Source organism: Molossus molossus, unplaced genomic scaffold (genome assembly GCF_014108415.1).
Source record: "Molossus molossus isolate mMolMol1 unplaced genomic scaffold, mMolMol1.p scaffold_m16_p_14, whole genome shotgun sequence".
Lineage (NCBI taxonomy): Eukaryota > Metazoa > Chordata > Mammalia > Chiroptera > Molossidae > Molossus > Molossus molossus.
In genome coordinates, this window is record NW_023425349.1 from 31,590,089 (window position 1) to 31,605,402 (window position 15,314).

Sequence of the window (15,314 nt, forward strand, 5' to 3'; positions counted from 1 at the left end):
TAAATGAGATCATTTTAAATATTAGACAATTGCATAATTCATTAGTCTCATTTCACATTCAAAAATCCCATTCGTGCTGTTCAAGTCCCCCTGCAGGGATTAAGGGCTCTTAGTATCACTCTACACATTTTTCTTAGGAGTAGAATAAAACGCTTTGTCCAGGGACCTACTTATTTTCCACTTTCGCGGCGTACACTTGGTCTTTTTCCACTGCTACGTGGCGCTCCTCAGACACGCTGTAATACAGAATCATTTCTTCCATCAGAACTTCCAATTTGTGTATCTCTTGCCATGGCTGGATGACAAAGTAGCCTGGGTGGCAGGCCACAGGCACGTACACATCCATGTGCTCCCCTGGCTTTGACAAGTGGACAGGAGGTGGCAGTTCCTCCATGGAGAACGAGCAGGTGTGATCCACCATGGCCTTTTTGGTGACCTCCATGAGGCCCTTCCTGGCATTCTCTCCGGGGCTGCTCACAGTGGGGGTGTGGCCGCTGTTGCTGCTGGGAGAGCTAGCTCCACCGGCAATGGCGCTCAGAAACACATCCTTCTGATGCTTCCACAAGTCTGCGTTTGTAATCTGACGATTGATGCTGCGGTGAGGGTCAGGGAAGTTCTTAGGAGTAAATAAATAAACATGTGCTATCCCTCTGGTTTCATCCACTTTTGTAACCTTTGGAAAACATGAAAAACCTATTCAAGAAATCCAAGCTCACGCTGAATTCCAACAGGTGGTTATGATGTTAATGTTAAATATGAAAACACAGTATTTGACCAAAAAAAACAAAAAACAAACTCCACCCCAACTTGCTCAAAACCACTTTAAGGTCAGATGAATTATCTATCACAGCTGTAGCAATGAATAAGCTCTTATGTAGTCTAGAAACCAGCAACAAGCTTATGAAAGTGAAAAATGTACTAACTTCTAAAATCTCTAAGAATATCTTATAACTTGCTAGAGGCAATTATCACTGAGAGGAAGTGATTCTATATATCATGATTTAAACATTTAAAAAAAATTAATGGCATTTTAAAACACTCAAAACGGAACAAAGAGTAAGCGGAATCCCCATGTGCTGTCACCCAACTTCAACAGTGACAATCAAGGGCAGCGCAGACAGGGTAAGCATTCTGCCTAACCTGGTGTCCTCTCAGACTGGGGACTGGGAGGAAGGAAAAAGCTCTGACATTCACCACACCCTCAGGGACACCTGGTCTGAGTTCCTTATTTGGTCCTAATATCTGCCTTCACCCCTCATCCCTCTCCCAGTTACAGGAGAGAAGAGGGACTTGGGTGTGAAAGAGGAAGCCGGCTCCAGGCCCAGATGGCAGTTCTCTACCTTACGCCCAGGACCTTTGACTACCTGGCTCCCCCTTTCTGTCAGGGGGTGGGTGTTTGTATAGGAACACACCACACGCTGAGAACTGGAACTGTACTGGGTGACTGCTAATTCTTCTCATCAGCTCCTCTAGTTTATCTTAGAAATGACAAAAAGGAGCTACTTCTAGTCAATCTACTTTTTATCACATCGGCCTAGAAATGAAAGGCAGAGACACAGGCATGAAGATAGGGAGATAACATGAAAGGCAATCCTTCCACAGTAATTTACTTAATTTTTTCCCTAGCAAGATGAATCTTTTTAAATTCATCATTTGAAGTGCTAATGAAGTACTAACTGCTAACTCATTTTTATATTTATGACACAGAAGTACCATTTCAAAAATCAACCATTAAAAATATTCTTACTGAGTACCCAATGCCCTGGTTTTAGGAGCTGAAAAAGTAGCCGAGAAAACAATATTTATTATTATGCTTCAATTAGAGAATATGAAATGATACATAATTAAGTGTGTAACTGTACATGATAAGCCTGAGAGGAATATGAAGAGAGGAAAATCGGTGTGAGTTAGAATAATTTAGAGATCTTCATGAAGCTATTTCTCAAGGTCATTTCATTGTTAAATTTTCATATGAAATGACAACATTATTTGCATCAGTTAAAACAGAAATCTCATTTTACATTTCTATTCTTGGAAATATGAGCAGTGTTTTTGTTATCAAGATGTAAAAGTGCAGAGAAAAAAGAGCTAGTGAAATAAATCAAGCAGTTGAAGTAAGCTTTAGGAAAAGAGGCAAAACCCAGGATTGTAAGCAAATAATTTGCTTATACTTTAGAAAAAAGAAATAGAGGACTTACATGATTTTTAGAAACATTTATCAAGAGATACATAGTGGTCCCTCTGTTGGGGACTTAATTCCTTATCCTGGTGCAAAACAGAAGCAGAGAATCATGTCTGCTACCTTAAAATAATAATGAAAAAATTATATAAAGGGTTTAAAAATACTACTGGAGATACCAAATAAATTTTTAAATGAAAATTAAACCAGCCCTGGCCGATTTGGCTCAGCGGTTAGAGCGTCAGCCTGCGGTCCAGGGAGACCCGGGTTCGGTTCCCGCTAAGGGCGTGTACCTTGGTTGCAGTTAGTCCCCGGCCCTGGTTGGTTGTGCGGGTGGCAGCCACTCGATGTGTCCCTTTCACGTCGATGTTTCTCTCTCTCTCTTTCTCTCTCCCTCCCACTCTATCTGAACAAAAAATGGAAAGGTGTCCTCGGGTGAGGATTAAAAAAAAAAGAAGAAGAAGAAAATTAAACCATAAAATATCTTCTCACTACGCATGTAACCAATCTCGTAACTGTACAAACGTGTCAGCTGTGAGAGCATCAGTTTACAGTAAGATAAAATTCTTTCACAAAAACCAAATGAGCCCTTCTGGCTGACAGCTCCCTTTCTAAATGTATCGAGACCAATGAGATAACAAACCTTAATGCTACAGTCCGAGCAATTCAAAACAGAATCTCTTAACCAAAGCACAGCATCTGGAGTCCACATGCCAATAGATTGTGGTATATCTGCTAAACAGCACTTGATGGCCTGAAAAGAAAAGACAATGGAGAAGCTTAAAATTGGCACTTCTGAGTAACGTCAATATTATTTTCTTACAAGTCCGATGTTGCCAAGATAGAAAGCAAGCAACAGTAATAGTTAATAATGACAATCACAGAGCTCAGGCTGGAGCATCTGCTTTATTCCTGGCTCTGTTTATATCACTACTATTGTCTTTGCTCCTATTATGAGCCAGGGACTATACCATACACTTCATGTATTTCTCACCCAACAATACTTCTGCTTGACAGGCCAGCACTGCAGCCCCATTACACAGATGGTGAAACAGACTCAGAGAGACTGGAAGATCACAAAACTGAGAAGATAGGATTGGGACTTATATCTGGGTCTTCCCTCTAAACCCAACTGGAAAAAAAAAATGAAGTGTGAGTTGGATGGAAACTGACTTCTGTAGCAAAAATCTTGTTGGAGGCTTATGTACTTCATTCAGCATTTCCTGAGCACCTCGCGGGTGCCAGGCGGGTCTCGATACATTTAGAAAGGGAGCTGTCAGCCAGAGGGCTCATTTGGTTTTTGTGAAAATTAATTTTCAAAGGCGGGTGCCACACCTTTGGAAGAAGGTTGTGATGAGAATTTTAAAAACTAAAATCCATAGATAGCTAAAAGCCTCACTTCCCCCAGCACCTTTTGCCTTCACCATCACTGCACCTGCTTCTGTAGAATGGTACAGCAGGGAGTAAATGGTGACCTCAGGGACTCTCTTAGGTCTCATGGAATTGATGGAGGCAATTTTGTGAAGGGAATGAGACCTACTTCCAGGATTCCTTCCTTCCTTCTTCTCTGAGCCCCATCCTCCCTGTTCTACACTTCTCCTTCAGGGGCTCCAAGTCTCTCACTGTGCCCCCTGGGTGAAGTCAGACACTCTAGTACTTGTAGGGGCCAGGCAGGTATTGAGGGAGTGAGGCGGCCAGCTAGGGACAGCTAGGGACAGCACGGGCCTCAGGGAAGAATGTCACTTCCCAGAGTACTGTTCCATGAAAAAGAATGCTCGATATTGTCCAATTTTCTACTTCGTCAACAAAAGCTAGAAGTAGGGATTTTTGTTTTCTTTGAAATTGTGCGATTTTTAAATCCTGGCAACCAGTTCACATTTTAAAACACTGTAAGAGCCAAGAGCCCACACTCAATATCCAACGGGCAGCTTTGACCGACAGGCCATCAGTTTGCTGCTCTGACTTAGACCTTTTGGGGAGATGCTGTTAGTCAGAGGTTGGCCTTGCTGGCTTTTAAAGTCCCCCCAACTTCACAGCTATTGAACAGAAAATCTAGATAAGATTAATAGAAAACAATTTGTCATGGCTTTTAATGCTGTAGCACAAAGAAGATACAGTGTGTGATTTTCAGACAGTCAAAGCAGTGGGATGGGGCCCCCCACCCTCTGCTGCTCCAGTCCAGGGGACCCCTTCTAGGTAAAGCTGGCCTGGTAGATGTTCTAATAAGGGGTACAGAGGCCAGAGATGCTATCAAGGGAAAGAAGGACTTAAAAGTCTAACAATTTTCAATATAATGGCTTAGCAACAATAAAAGTGATTTTGAAAACTAGCTTGATCAAATAGCTTCTCTGTAACAGTCATTTTAGAAAAGGCAATGGTGACTGGAGAGAAATTATAAAAGCTATGCTGGTTCTGATCAAGTGCTTTTATTCACTTAGTTTTGATGGCATAAGGTATCTTCTGGCACATATAAGTCAAGCAGCCTTTTAAAATTACAGACTGTTGGCCCTGGCCGGTTTGGCTCAGCGGTTAGAGCATCGGCCTGCGGTCCGGAGAGACCCGGCTTCGGTTCCCGCTAAGGGCATGTACCTCGGTTGCAGTTTGTCCCCGGCCCTGGTTGGTCGTGCGGGTGGCAGCCACTCGATGTGTCCCTTTCACATCGATGTTTCCCTCTCTCTCTCTTCCTCTCTCTTCCTCCCTCTCTGTCTGTGCAAAAAATCGAAAAATGTCCTCGGGTGAGGATAAAAAAAATAAAAATAAAAAAAATAAAATTACAGACTATTGAACAATTTTATTTTTAAAAAATGATTAGTTTCTATACAAAATCATCGACTTCTCCTAAATGTAGAAAATAGTTCTTAACAATTTTAGTTCATTCAAAATAATTCAAAATTTGTATCACAAAGTTTTACCAATAGAGGAGGAACAGGCTGAGGTTAATCTTTTTATTAAAATCTATATAAGAAAATGATTAAATATAAACAGATTTCCATAGAGAATGGTTACTTAATTAAACTAAGAACTCTGAAAGTAATTATTTACATACAATATCCTGAAGCTGTGCAGAAGTCAGCATTGACTAAATTACTAAAATGGAACCTCTGACTGGACAACATAACTGAATGACCCGACATACTTGAAAACAAACATTTACCATAATCAATGTTCTATAAGTCTGATTGGTATTCCTGTCTAAGCTGAATCTCACATCTGAAAACTGGTGAACAGCCACATCTGGATCATTTCCAGTTTTGTTACAAACTTCGACTTCGATCATTATCAAGATCAAAACTGAGAGGGCACCTCACAAGACGGGCACAAATACACCCCAGTGTCTCCCAGCAAACCTCCTGCTGTAACACACAGTACCTGAGATGGTACTGCAATCACTTCTTGCAGAAACCGAGAGGGAATTTCCCTGAGCTCAGATACTTTCACGGATGTCACGGTGCCAGAGTCCAGGAACTGAACATCAAGAGTCCGGCTGCTGTGCACGTTCATGATCTGCAATGAGACATGTTGGCTCATTTACTAGCACATCCAAAAGGCCCAAACGGCCTGTGCCATTACATTTTGCTCAACTCTAAATTGCATGTAAAAGCAACAAAAACTTCCATTATTAAATTTCCTCTTATTTTAAAAAATATAGGTATTCTTTTAGAGTATAATTGATTTCAATATCTAGTTGTTATTTTTTTAATCAGTAGTAATCACTAAACTAGTAATAATCATTAAAACTAGAAAATATAGTAATATTTACTTTGTTTTCCATTCTAGAGCACTATTGACTATAATACAATTTGATACATTATTATACATTGCTGATTGTAAGAAGTACTCTGCTCTCCACAATATTAAAATGCGAGGAAAAACTATTGTGTCTTAGCAATGAGGAAATAAATTAGCAATGAGGAAATAAAGAACAGAAAGAATTCAGAGACAGAATTTTACTGGTAGCAAGTTAATGCTACATATTTTTAAATCATAAATGGTATTTTATAGCTTTATCAGAAAATCCAATGATAATAATTATCATTTGTCCTAACTAAAAATTTGAAACTCAGAAAGTCATAGAGAGGTAAAATAAGTCCAAAATAATAATTCATAAATGGTAAATTACACACTGAGTCAAGGCAATAATTACTCACTTGTGATCACATGGCAACATCACAATGTAAGATACTGGGTGCATCTTTAAATGCCTGTAATTTCCCTTAATAAATCACTGTGATATTTGGTATCATTGAATATAGTTACACTGGGACAGTTTTCTGGGCAGGAACTTCATGCCCACAACTGCACTAACTGCTATCTTAGGAATGGTGGTGCCTTCAACACGGTGACTGTCATGAAGAACTAGACCACTCATGGCATACAAGTGAGATTTACCAAAAGTAAAGCCTGTTCTACTGCCCCATCGAATGCTTTATTAATATAACAGCATAAGTTTTTAAAAATTTTAAGACATGAAAAACACAAACAGTACTATGGGGCAATATATTTAAATGTGTTTATTCAAACATATAAACTGAACATATATGTTAGTATAAATGGTATATATTGAATACTTATTATATCCAGGCATAACTGGGCCAAAGAGATATATTTCCCCATCTTAAAGAGTTCCTAGTCTCATGAGAGATGACACAAATACATAATCATAAAATAATGTAGTAAGGGCAATAATAAAGTTACGCATGGGGTACTATGAGAACACAGAGGATGGGTACCTGTCCCAGCCAGGAAGTAAATGTTAGAGCAAGCTTTCAGGAGGAAGAAATGCCTAGAACTGATACTTTTCTTTAGAATTAACTTTTTTCTTCTTATTTTAATAAAATACCATTGTAGAAAATTTAGACACTTAAAAGAATAATATATATGTCCTGGCTGGTGTGGCTCCATGGTTAGAGCATTGACCTGTACACCAACTCTCTAAAAGTCTAAAATTATTTCAAAATAAAAATCTAAAGAAATTAAGTATTTGTATATTTATATATTATACACTAAAATATCAGAGCTTTAAAATTCAAATAATGCCATGTTCTTTTTAATGAGTCATGTGTTTGAAGTTTATAGCTAAGCACAAAACTCTTGATCATATAATCCCAGCTATCTCAGCCTTCTGATATACATTCACATTAATGACAATAATTACTTCAGAACTGCTACTTTCGCTAAAGTAGATACGAACAAGTTTTATTTAAATAAAAGAAAAATCAGTATAATTAAGTTATCAAAATGTTGCTGTGCAGAATTAAAAATCAATAAAGGAATGGTTCTTACCTTCTTAGGGTAGTTTCTCTGAGAGTCCTATGAAAATTATGGATACATTCCCCCACAAAATACAGACTACACACACACAGACATACACAATTTGCAAGAACCCCTGTAAGTAGAGGTCCTCACACCTAGATTAAGAACCTCTGAAACAGCCCTGGCCGGTTTGGCTCAGGGGTTAGAGCGTCCACCTGCGGTCCAGAGAGGCCCGGGTTCGGTTCCTGCTAAGGGCATGTACCTCGGTTGCAGTTTGTCCCTGGCCCTGGTTGGTCGTGCGGGTGGCAGCCACTTGATGTGTCCCTTTCACATCGATGTTTCCCTCTCTCTCTCTTCCTCTCTCTCCCTCCCACTCTGTCTGTACAAAAAAATGGAAAAATGTCCTCGGATGAGGATTAAAAAAAAAAAAAGAAGAAGAACCTCTGAAACAAAGGAAAAACAGAAAAAATAAAATCAAGCCCAATTTTTCAATTTTAACAACTGGGAAAACTAGATATCAAAAAAGAAGAAAGGAAAGGAAACAGTAACCACAAACACACAAAAAATTCACCTTTGAAAAAAATATAGAAATATATGATAAAATATAACAAACCTTTCAAATTCAAAACTGAACTCACAAGAAAATAAGACAGTCACTAAGGATGGAAACAGAGGAGTATGTAAACACTAAAACCAAAGCACCCTGGGCAGGAGGGAAGGAGGATTTGAGGATCCCCCAAGAAGCTGGAACTCTCAAAGGGCCACAGCTTCAATGGAAGGGTTACTTTGCAGAGTAATCGGGCAATAATCTAGTGAAGCTGAAGATATGCATTTCCTACACCCAGAAATTCCATTCCTACATATATGCCCTGAGGGATATGCACAGGAAGGTTCATTGTAATGCTGTTAATAACAAAAAATAGAAACACTCTAAATATCCATCATCAGGAGAATGAAACAATAACGTTGGCATATTCATACACTGTTACATTATACAGCAATGAAAATAAATGAACTAGCTAGCACTGCATGTTAACACGTATGAACCTCAAAAACATAAAAATGAAATGCATGTCTCAGAAGAACCAATACATTTATATACGTTTACATATACATATATATACACATATACATACACCCACACCCACACACGCATACACATCCTCACCTGAGGATAGTTTTTTCATTAATTTTTAGAGAGAGTGGAAGGGAGAGTGGGGGGAGAGAGAGAAAGAGAGAAACATCGGTGTAAGGGACACATATCAATTGGTTGCCTCCCACACACGCCTGGGGCAGGGATCGACTCTGCAACCCGGGCACGTGCCCTTGACTGGGAATCAAACCCATGACCCTGTGTGCACAGGCCAACACTCTAACCACTGAGCAGCACTGACCAGGACTATTTATATATATTTTTAAAACATTTTTTCATTTAATTACACCTTATTCATTTAGTTTTTACTATAAATATTTTATATACATATTCATTTCTATATTTCTACAACCTACATATGAAAAAAATTTATACAGTAAAAGTGTGTGTATAGAGACGCCAATAAAGTAGAAATATAAAGAAGTGAATAGGAGTGAGAGACACCAAATTCAGCTGGCAGCTCCCCCAGGGGTGGGAGTAGAAGAAAGGGGATGCAGACAGGGAGCACTGGTCATATTTTATTTCTCAAACTGTTTTTCCATTAAAAAAAACAACAACTTGTTTGTATGTCTGAAATATTTCATAAGTTAAGGAAAAAAAACATCAAGAGACTGATTTTACCTCTACACGTAACCATTTTCCTTTGCAATGGAAGAGGCAGATTTTCCCACAGAAGGGTAAGGAAACGAAGTACTCTGAGGTCATGTGCTGTAAAACAGGAAGAGTAACACATTACTCTCAACAAAGAGCATATTGCTACACCATCAGGAAAACGTCCCTGTGGCACAGGCTGGCCGCTTCACCCACGTGTAATCAGAGGAGACAGTGCATGCCCAGGGGCTCCCAGAACTCCTGCCTGTTTCTCTACATTTGTTGATAGCAGTGGTCTATGCTCCTTCCCTGCACATGGCTCAGGAACCAGCCCTATCTAGAGAGGTTAGCATGGAGGTCAGTGTGATTCATGCACGCTCTGGCACCATCAGTTAAACATGAAGAGGGAGGATGTATCTGACAAAGAAAACAGCCTGGATGCACGTGAGGAGGCTGGGTGAGTTGTCAATTAGGTCTCTTTTTTTTTAATCTTTTAACATTTAGATTCAAAGATATAATTTTAATTCCAAAACAAAAAATATGTTATCAACAAAATATGGACATTAGTGCCTGTGAAAGTCACACATCATGGCGGCAGATCTCTTCCTCCTCCTCTGCTCCATCCATGAAGCTGAGGACCTGCCGTGGTGTCTTTACTCTTCCCCATGGGCCATGTCTCCACTTTGGTCACGTGAGCAGCAGGGACTATGGAGAGTACTTTTTACCACCAGAGGTTATAAGCACCTGCGTGCAAGTAACTGGTTGTCTTAGAGTTCTCCATGGTAGATAGCAAATCAAACCTAAATAATGACCTGGAGATATATCTAAAACATCTGTAACACAGAAAGAGGTAAAGCTCTAAATCTAATCCTTAATTCTAGGCTGTAGTCTGAATAGAGGCTTAACCTGTTTCAGCAAAAACTTGGCAATATCTATTCTATGTAAGACACTACCTTAGGTACTACACTAACTACATGAATTAGGTGCTTACCAGTAAAGCTCCATCTCTGCCCTCAAGAAGCCTATCCTCTAGTAATACAAACAAATACCCAAATAGCTAAAACACAGTACTGTGTCAGTGCCACGAGGCCTCAGTGTGCTTTGTAGGTTAGAGACAAGGGGTCACATCCAGGGGTGAGGGAAGGCTGAAGTGGCATGAAGGTTTAGTCACTTGGAAACCACAGCATATTCTGGATTATGACTATAATGTCCTAATGGAGGTAAGGAAATCACCTTAGAAACTTAAATCAAAACCTGTACACATCCTGATTCAGAAAAGAAGACTAGATTTAAAAGGTAAGAAGCTTTTTAATAAATTTAAACTACAGAACCGTATTTACTGAGGCAGTAGGTTCTCAGAGACCACAAAGAGCTTGGGGAGTGATGCCTTGAGGTTTTATTCTCCTAAATTCCATGGTTTCATCTTTGCTCAAGGAGGAGCCAGCTGGCCCTAATGGACAGACAGGCAGCCTGCACTGTAGGATCATCACCTGCATGTGTAAGTAACAAATCTACCAGTTGTTGAGCACTTACTATATGCCAGGCACTGTGCTAACCAAGCTGGCTTGCAACTTGTTCTCATGACAATCCTAGGGGCACACACTATTATTACTCTCATTTTACAATGCAGAAAACCAGTAGAGGAGGGTTCTGTTTTTTATGCAGTCTGTGGTTCTCACCCACTATTCTAGAAATTCCACCTCAAATTATTAGAAAGTTACCCATACTTATACAAATTTAGTGCCCACTCTTAATTGCAATTCAGGATTAATTTTGGAGGTAGATGAGGCTCTGCCATACCTTACAATGGAAGTAGTCCTCTATTTTATGCAGGAGGTCGTTGAGCTTGTTCAGTCCCTTACAAGGCACCTGACAGTACAGTGTTCCATCAGAGCAAATATTAGTCACTCTGACATTTGTGTACATGGCATCAACCTGGAACAAATAAAGGGCATGCCAAGGAGGCTTGAGAATAGAGCATAGTTCTTCCCTACCTAAGGGGTATCTACCCTAAATACCTCATTAAAAGTCTTTGCATTTTAAAATCTTCTAAGTTAGAGGATAGATAGGATAGAATGAAATCCATAACTTAAATGTAAAAAACTAATTTAGATCGCTCTCTTTCCAAAAGGAATATCTGATATCATTTGCATCAGGCACAAAGTAGACTTTTTGCATATATTAACTTAATATCCTTAACTTTAGTTTATTTTCTCCCTATTAATTTAGAAAAAGAATGATTATATAAAACATATTTTTGTAACATTAACAGAAATGAAAATTAAAAACTCACCAAATCAAATCCAATTATCAGCCTACTTTCTAATCTGTGTCCACAGGTCACATGAATTTTAATAATTTTTAAAAGTTTAATCACAGTAAAGGTTTTATTTTAGCCATCTTTAGTCAAATCATAATATAAAAATGACTCACTACTGTTATACTTTTTAAAACAAATATTTTCCCAATGTTGCCATGAAGTCTTTTAAACGGTCATTTTTCATATCTCATACTATTCTTTTTTTTTTTAATGGACTTTTATTTCTTTTTTAAAATTGATTTTAGAGAAAGAGAGGAATGGGGGAGAGGAGAGAGACAGATCAATTTGTTGCTCCATTTATTTATGCATTTATTGGTTGATTCTTTTCTTAAAAAATATGTTTTTATTGATTTTTTAGAGAGAGAGCAAGGGACAGAGAGACAGAAACACTGATGGGATAGAGAAACATCAATTGGCTGCCTCCTGCATGCCTCACACTGGAGATTAAGCCAGCAACCCCAGGCATGTGCCCCGACCTGGAATCGAGCTGGGACCTCTCAGTCCATGGGGCGATGCTCAATCCACTGAGCCACACTGGCCGCGCCATTGGTTGATTCTTGTATGTACCCTCACTGGGGATTGAACCTGCAACCTTGGCATACTGGGACAATGCTCTAACCAACTGAGGTACCAAGCCAGGGCCTCATCCTATTCTTTAGAGTGACTGTTCTATAATTTATTTAAAAGTTTTCTTCTTTGTGGATATATATGTTCTTCACATTTGAAAAATGTTAAAGCTAATAATTTATTAAACATTTTCATTGATCTAATTTTCCCTTCTTTTATAATATCCTCCCCTATACTCTTGTAAAATAATTTCAGATTAAATTAATACATGCTTATTGTAGAAATTGGAAAATAAAGCAAAAATCCAATTCCTAATAATTACTATTTAGGTTTGGCATTTTTCCTACTTCCAGTCCCCCTTCCCTTTTTTCTCGATGTGTATGCAACCTGTCTCTATTTAGTGTTAGCCTAAATTTTTTTTCTGATGACTTTCTTTCCTATAATATGTGTAACAGATGACAGCAGTGGTCACAGTGGTACCTGAAGGTGAACCTCGAGTGACTTGTCACACATGGCCTTTAAGCAGGTGGCATTGACATTGATGTCATCTTCTCCTGAGGTATCGTACAGAACAACAAGTGGAATATCAGCCTTTTCAAGAATTTCCACTGCAAAGATCTTCCCACAAGTTAAAGATTCAACCACCTTCACTAAACCAGGATCATCACTGAGAGCTTCCAACCCTGAAAAATATTGACTTTTAATTTATACTTAATTAGCAGAATCATTTTAAGATGGATAGATTGTGTTTGTTTTAGATATTTATTACAATTATTAATCTACTACAAAATTCTTAAATTTTATAGGGAAGCTTTGTTTTACAATCTCCTTTACACAACCACCCTTAGGTTTTAAGATATATATTATAATGTAAATGCCTTTTTGAATGATCACATCAAGGCAGGCAATTTAAAACAAGAAGAAAAACTGATTATCAATCATAATTTCTACCTTAGGAGAAATAGTCTTCACCTTACATACAAACACATATTTAAAACACAAAGTCTAATACACAAAAGAAGCTATCAATCAATTATGTCTACTAATCATGTATTTGTAATGTTCTTTCTAAAAAACACCCTTAACTATTTTCAATTTCTAATTAAATATACACAATTATTTCCTTCTTATACAATGAGCATGCATTGGAAATTTAGACAACCACACTTCCTTTGTTCCTTCCTTCTTTTTTAAGTATAGCATGATGACTCTAAAGATACCAAAGAATTTTCTGACTTATCACAGAAAGTTTCAATAGTGTTTAACATAATATGGATAACATAATAAATTTTATTTTAGTCTAATTATTCTTTAAATTCTTTGAAAATTGTAATTCCATGTATCATATATATGAGAACTTTAAGTTAGTCTATTAAACTAATTAAAACTAGTTCATCATTTCCCCAGTGGTACTATAATGTCTATTTTTGTATTTATTCCCTTTAAGTCCATAACCAAAAGCTCACAGGCTCCCTGAGTGACATTTCTCTCATTCTTGTTCTGTTCTCCAGACACATAACTTTATCACTCTTATCAAACCTTTCATTTCAGCATCCTAAATCTTGTCCTATGCCCTTGATATGCTCTTTTCAAAATGAACTCCCACAGGTTTATAACAGGCTTTTAAAATAACTTGAGATTTATTGCACAGATAGAGCCAAACCTAGCTCCTCTGACATAAAGATTTATCCTTGCTGGGAAGGAGGGCTGATTTTCATGAAAGAATTTTGAGCATTTTCTGAATTTCATTCAGGCTCTCTTGGCATGATGCATACATATTTTGATGTCTTTCTTCGTCATTAACATGGCCACTGTATGCTCCATACTTCTGGGTTATCCCCTACACTGTCACTCACTCACATACACTCCTCTATCTTCCTTGAGGAGGAAGGGAAAGAACAGTGATACATCTACTATGCCAGAGACAGCACATGACCTATAGTTGAACTCGTGCTTGGGTGCATGAAGGTGTGTTACTTGGTAGTAAGCGGTCCCCACAGAGTCTGTCTCACTGGGAATGAAGCTGGGGGTCACTTCAAAACAGGTTGAATGACATGCTCTAAACTGATCAAATTCCATGATACAGGGCCTCTAGAAGTTGTTAGTAGGGCAGTTTAGAACAAACAAACCCTGTAAGATGCCAATAGATATTTATATAATAAAATAAAATACACATGTTCTATGTAATAAAAACATTATTATATTTTTATAATAACCACATCCGATAAAGATGATATTAGACAAATTTATTTATACCTTTCAAAAAATAACACATTATAACACCTTGAGATATATAGTACATTTTAGGATTTAACCACAAAGTACAATGGTAATAATGTATCAAAATGGGAAGAGCTTTCAATAAAGTTCCTCTTACCTGCCAGCTTACACTTTGTAGCTTGGAATGGGAGTGAACAGAACTTCGGGTTCAATTTGTATGCTTTGCTCTTTTCAACATTTTCACTAAATCCGTAGTCAACATAGCATACCTAATGATAACAAAAACAACATTTAGATTCAAATAAAATTCTTTTATTTTTATTTTTATTTTATTTTTTAGTGATAAGTTTATTAATGTCTAACTAGAATAGTAACAGGATTCTTAGCATTTAAATTTTTTTTCTTCATTGGTTTTTAGAGACAGAGGGAGAGAGGGAGAAAGAGATAAAAACATCGATGAGTAAGAACCTTAATTGTCCGCCTCCTACATGCCCCCCACTGGGGATCAGGCCCACAACCTGGGCATGTGCCTGACTGGGAATTGAACCAGTGACCTCTTGGTGCATGGGTCGATGCTCAACTACTAAGCCAACCAGCCAGGCTCAAATAAAATTCATCCTCACTTCTTAAAAAATCACTTGATGCACTGATTGGTTTCCATTTTATTCCATAATCACCATTTATGTTGCACCATACTGCTTGGGAAATGCCAGGAGATGTGCCCTGTCTTAGCCCAGAAAAGAAAGGTTGGGGCTGGGAGGAGGGGAGCTCCTGACTTCCGGGCCGCACTCCTCCACTGCGCCTTTCCTCCGGGGAGGAAAGGGAGTGTGCTGCGCTCTGATGCCCTGCTGTTGCCAGCTTCTCAGCAGCATACCCATCTGGTTCTGCCAGCTGTGACAGTCCCACCCTTTCATTGATATCATAATGCTTGCTTCACTTTATTCCTTCTTAATTTACACACTTCCACTAAGGATTTGTATCCTCAGGAGCAGTATTTGTTTCTAGAAAGGGAGTCACTCTAGTGGTATTTA

The 15,314-nt window shown here is 38.4% G+C and overlaps 1 protein-coding gene across 3 annotated transcripts in view; it reads right to left on the bottom strand.

Moving 5' to 3' along the window:
• Nucleotides 1–15,314, bottom strand: part of TDRD7 (tudor domain containing 7) — a 60,669-nt gene that overhangs the window by 8,859 nt on the left and 36,496 nt on the right. For all 3 annotated transcript variants that reach the window (XM_036260864.1, XM_036260865.1, XM_036260866.1), the window contains 7 exons: nt 14,441–14,552; nt 12,544–12,746; nt 10,977–11,111; nt 9,207–9,293; nt 5,549–5,683; nt 2,823–2,933; nt 171–673 (listed from right to left, as the gene is read on the bottom strand). In XM_036260864.1, coding sequence (XP_036116757.1) covers nt 171–673; nt 2,823–2,933; nt 5,549–5,683; nt 9,207–9,293; nt 10,977–11,111; nt 12,544–12,746; nt 14,441–14,552 — 1,286 coding nt within the window. The remainder of the gene's footprint in view (nt 1–170; nt 674–2,822; nt 2,934–5,548; nt 5,684–9,206; nt 9,294–10,976; nt 11,112–12,543; nt 12,747–14,440; nt 14,553–15,314) is intronic.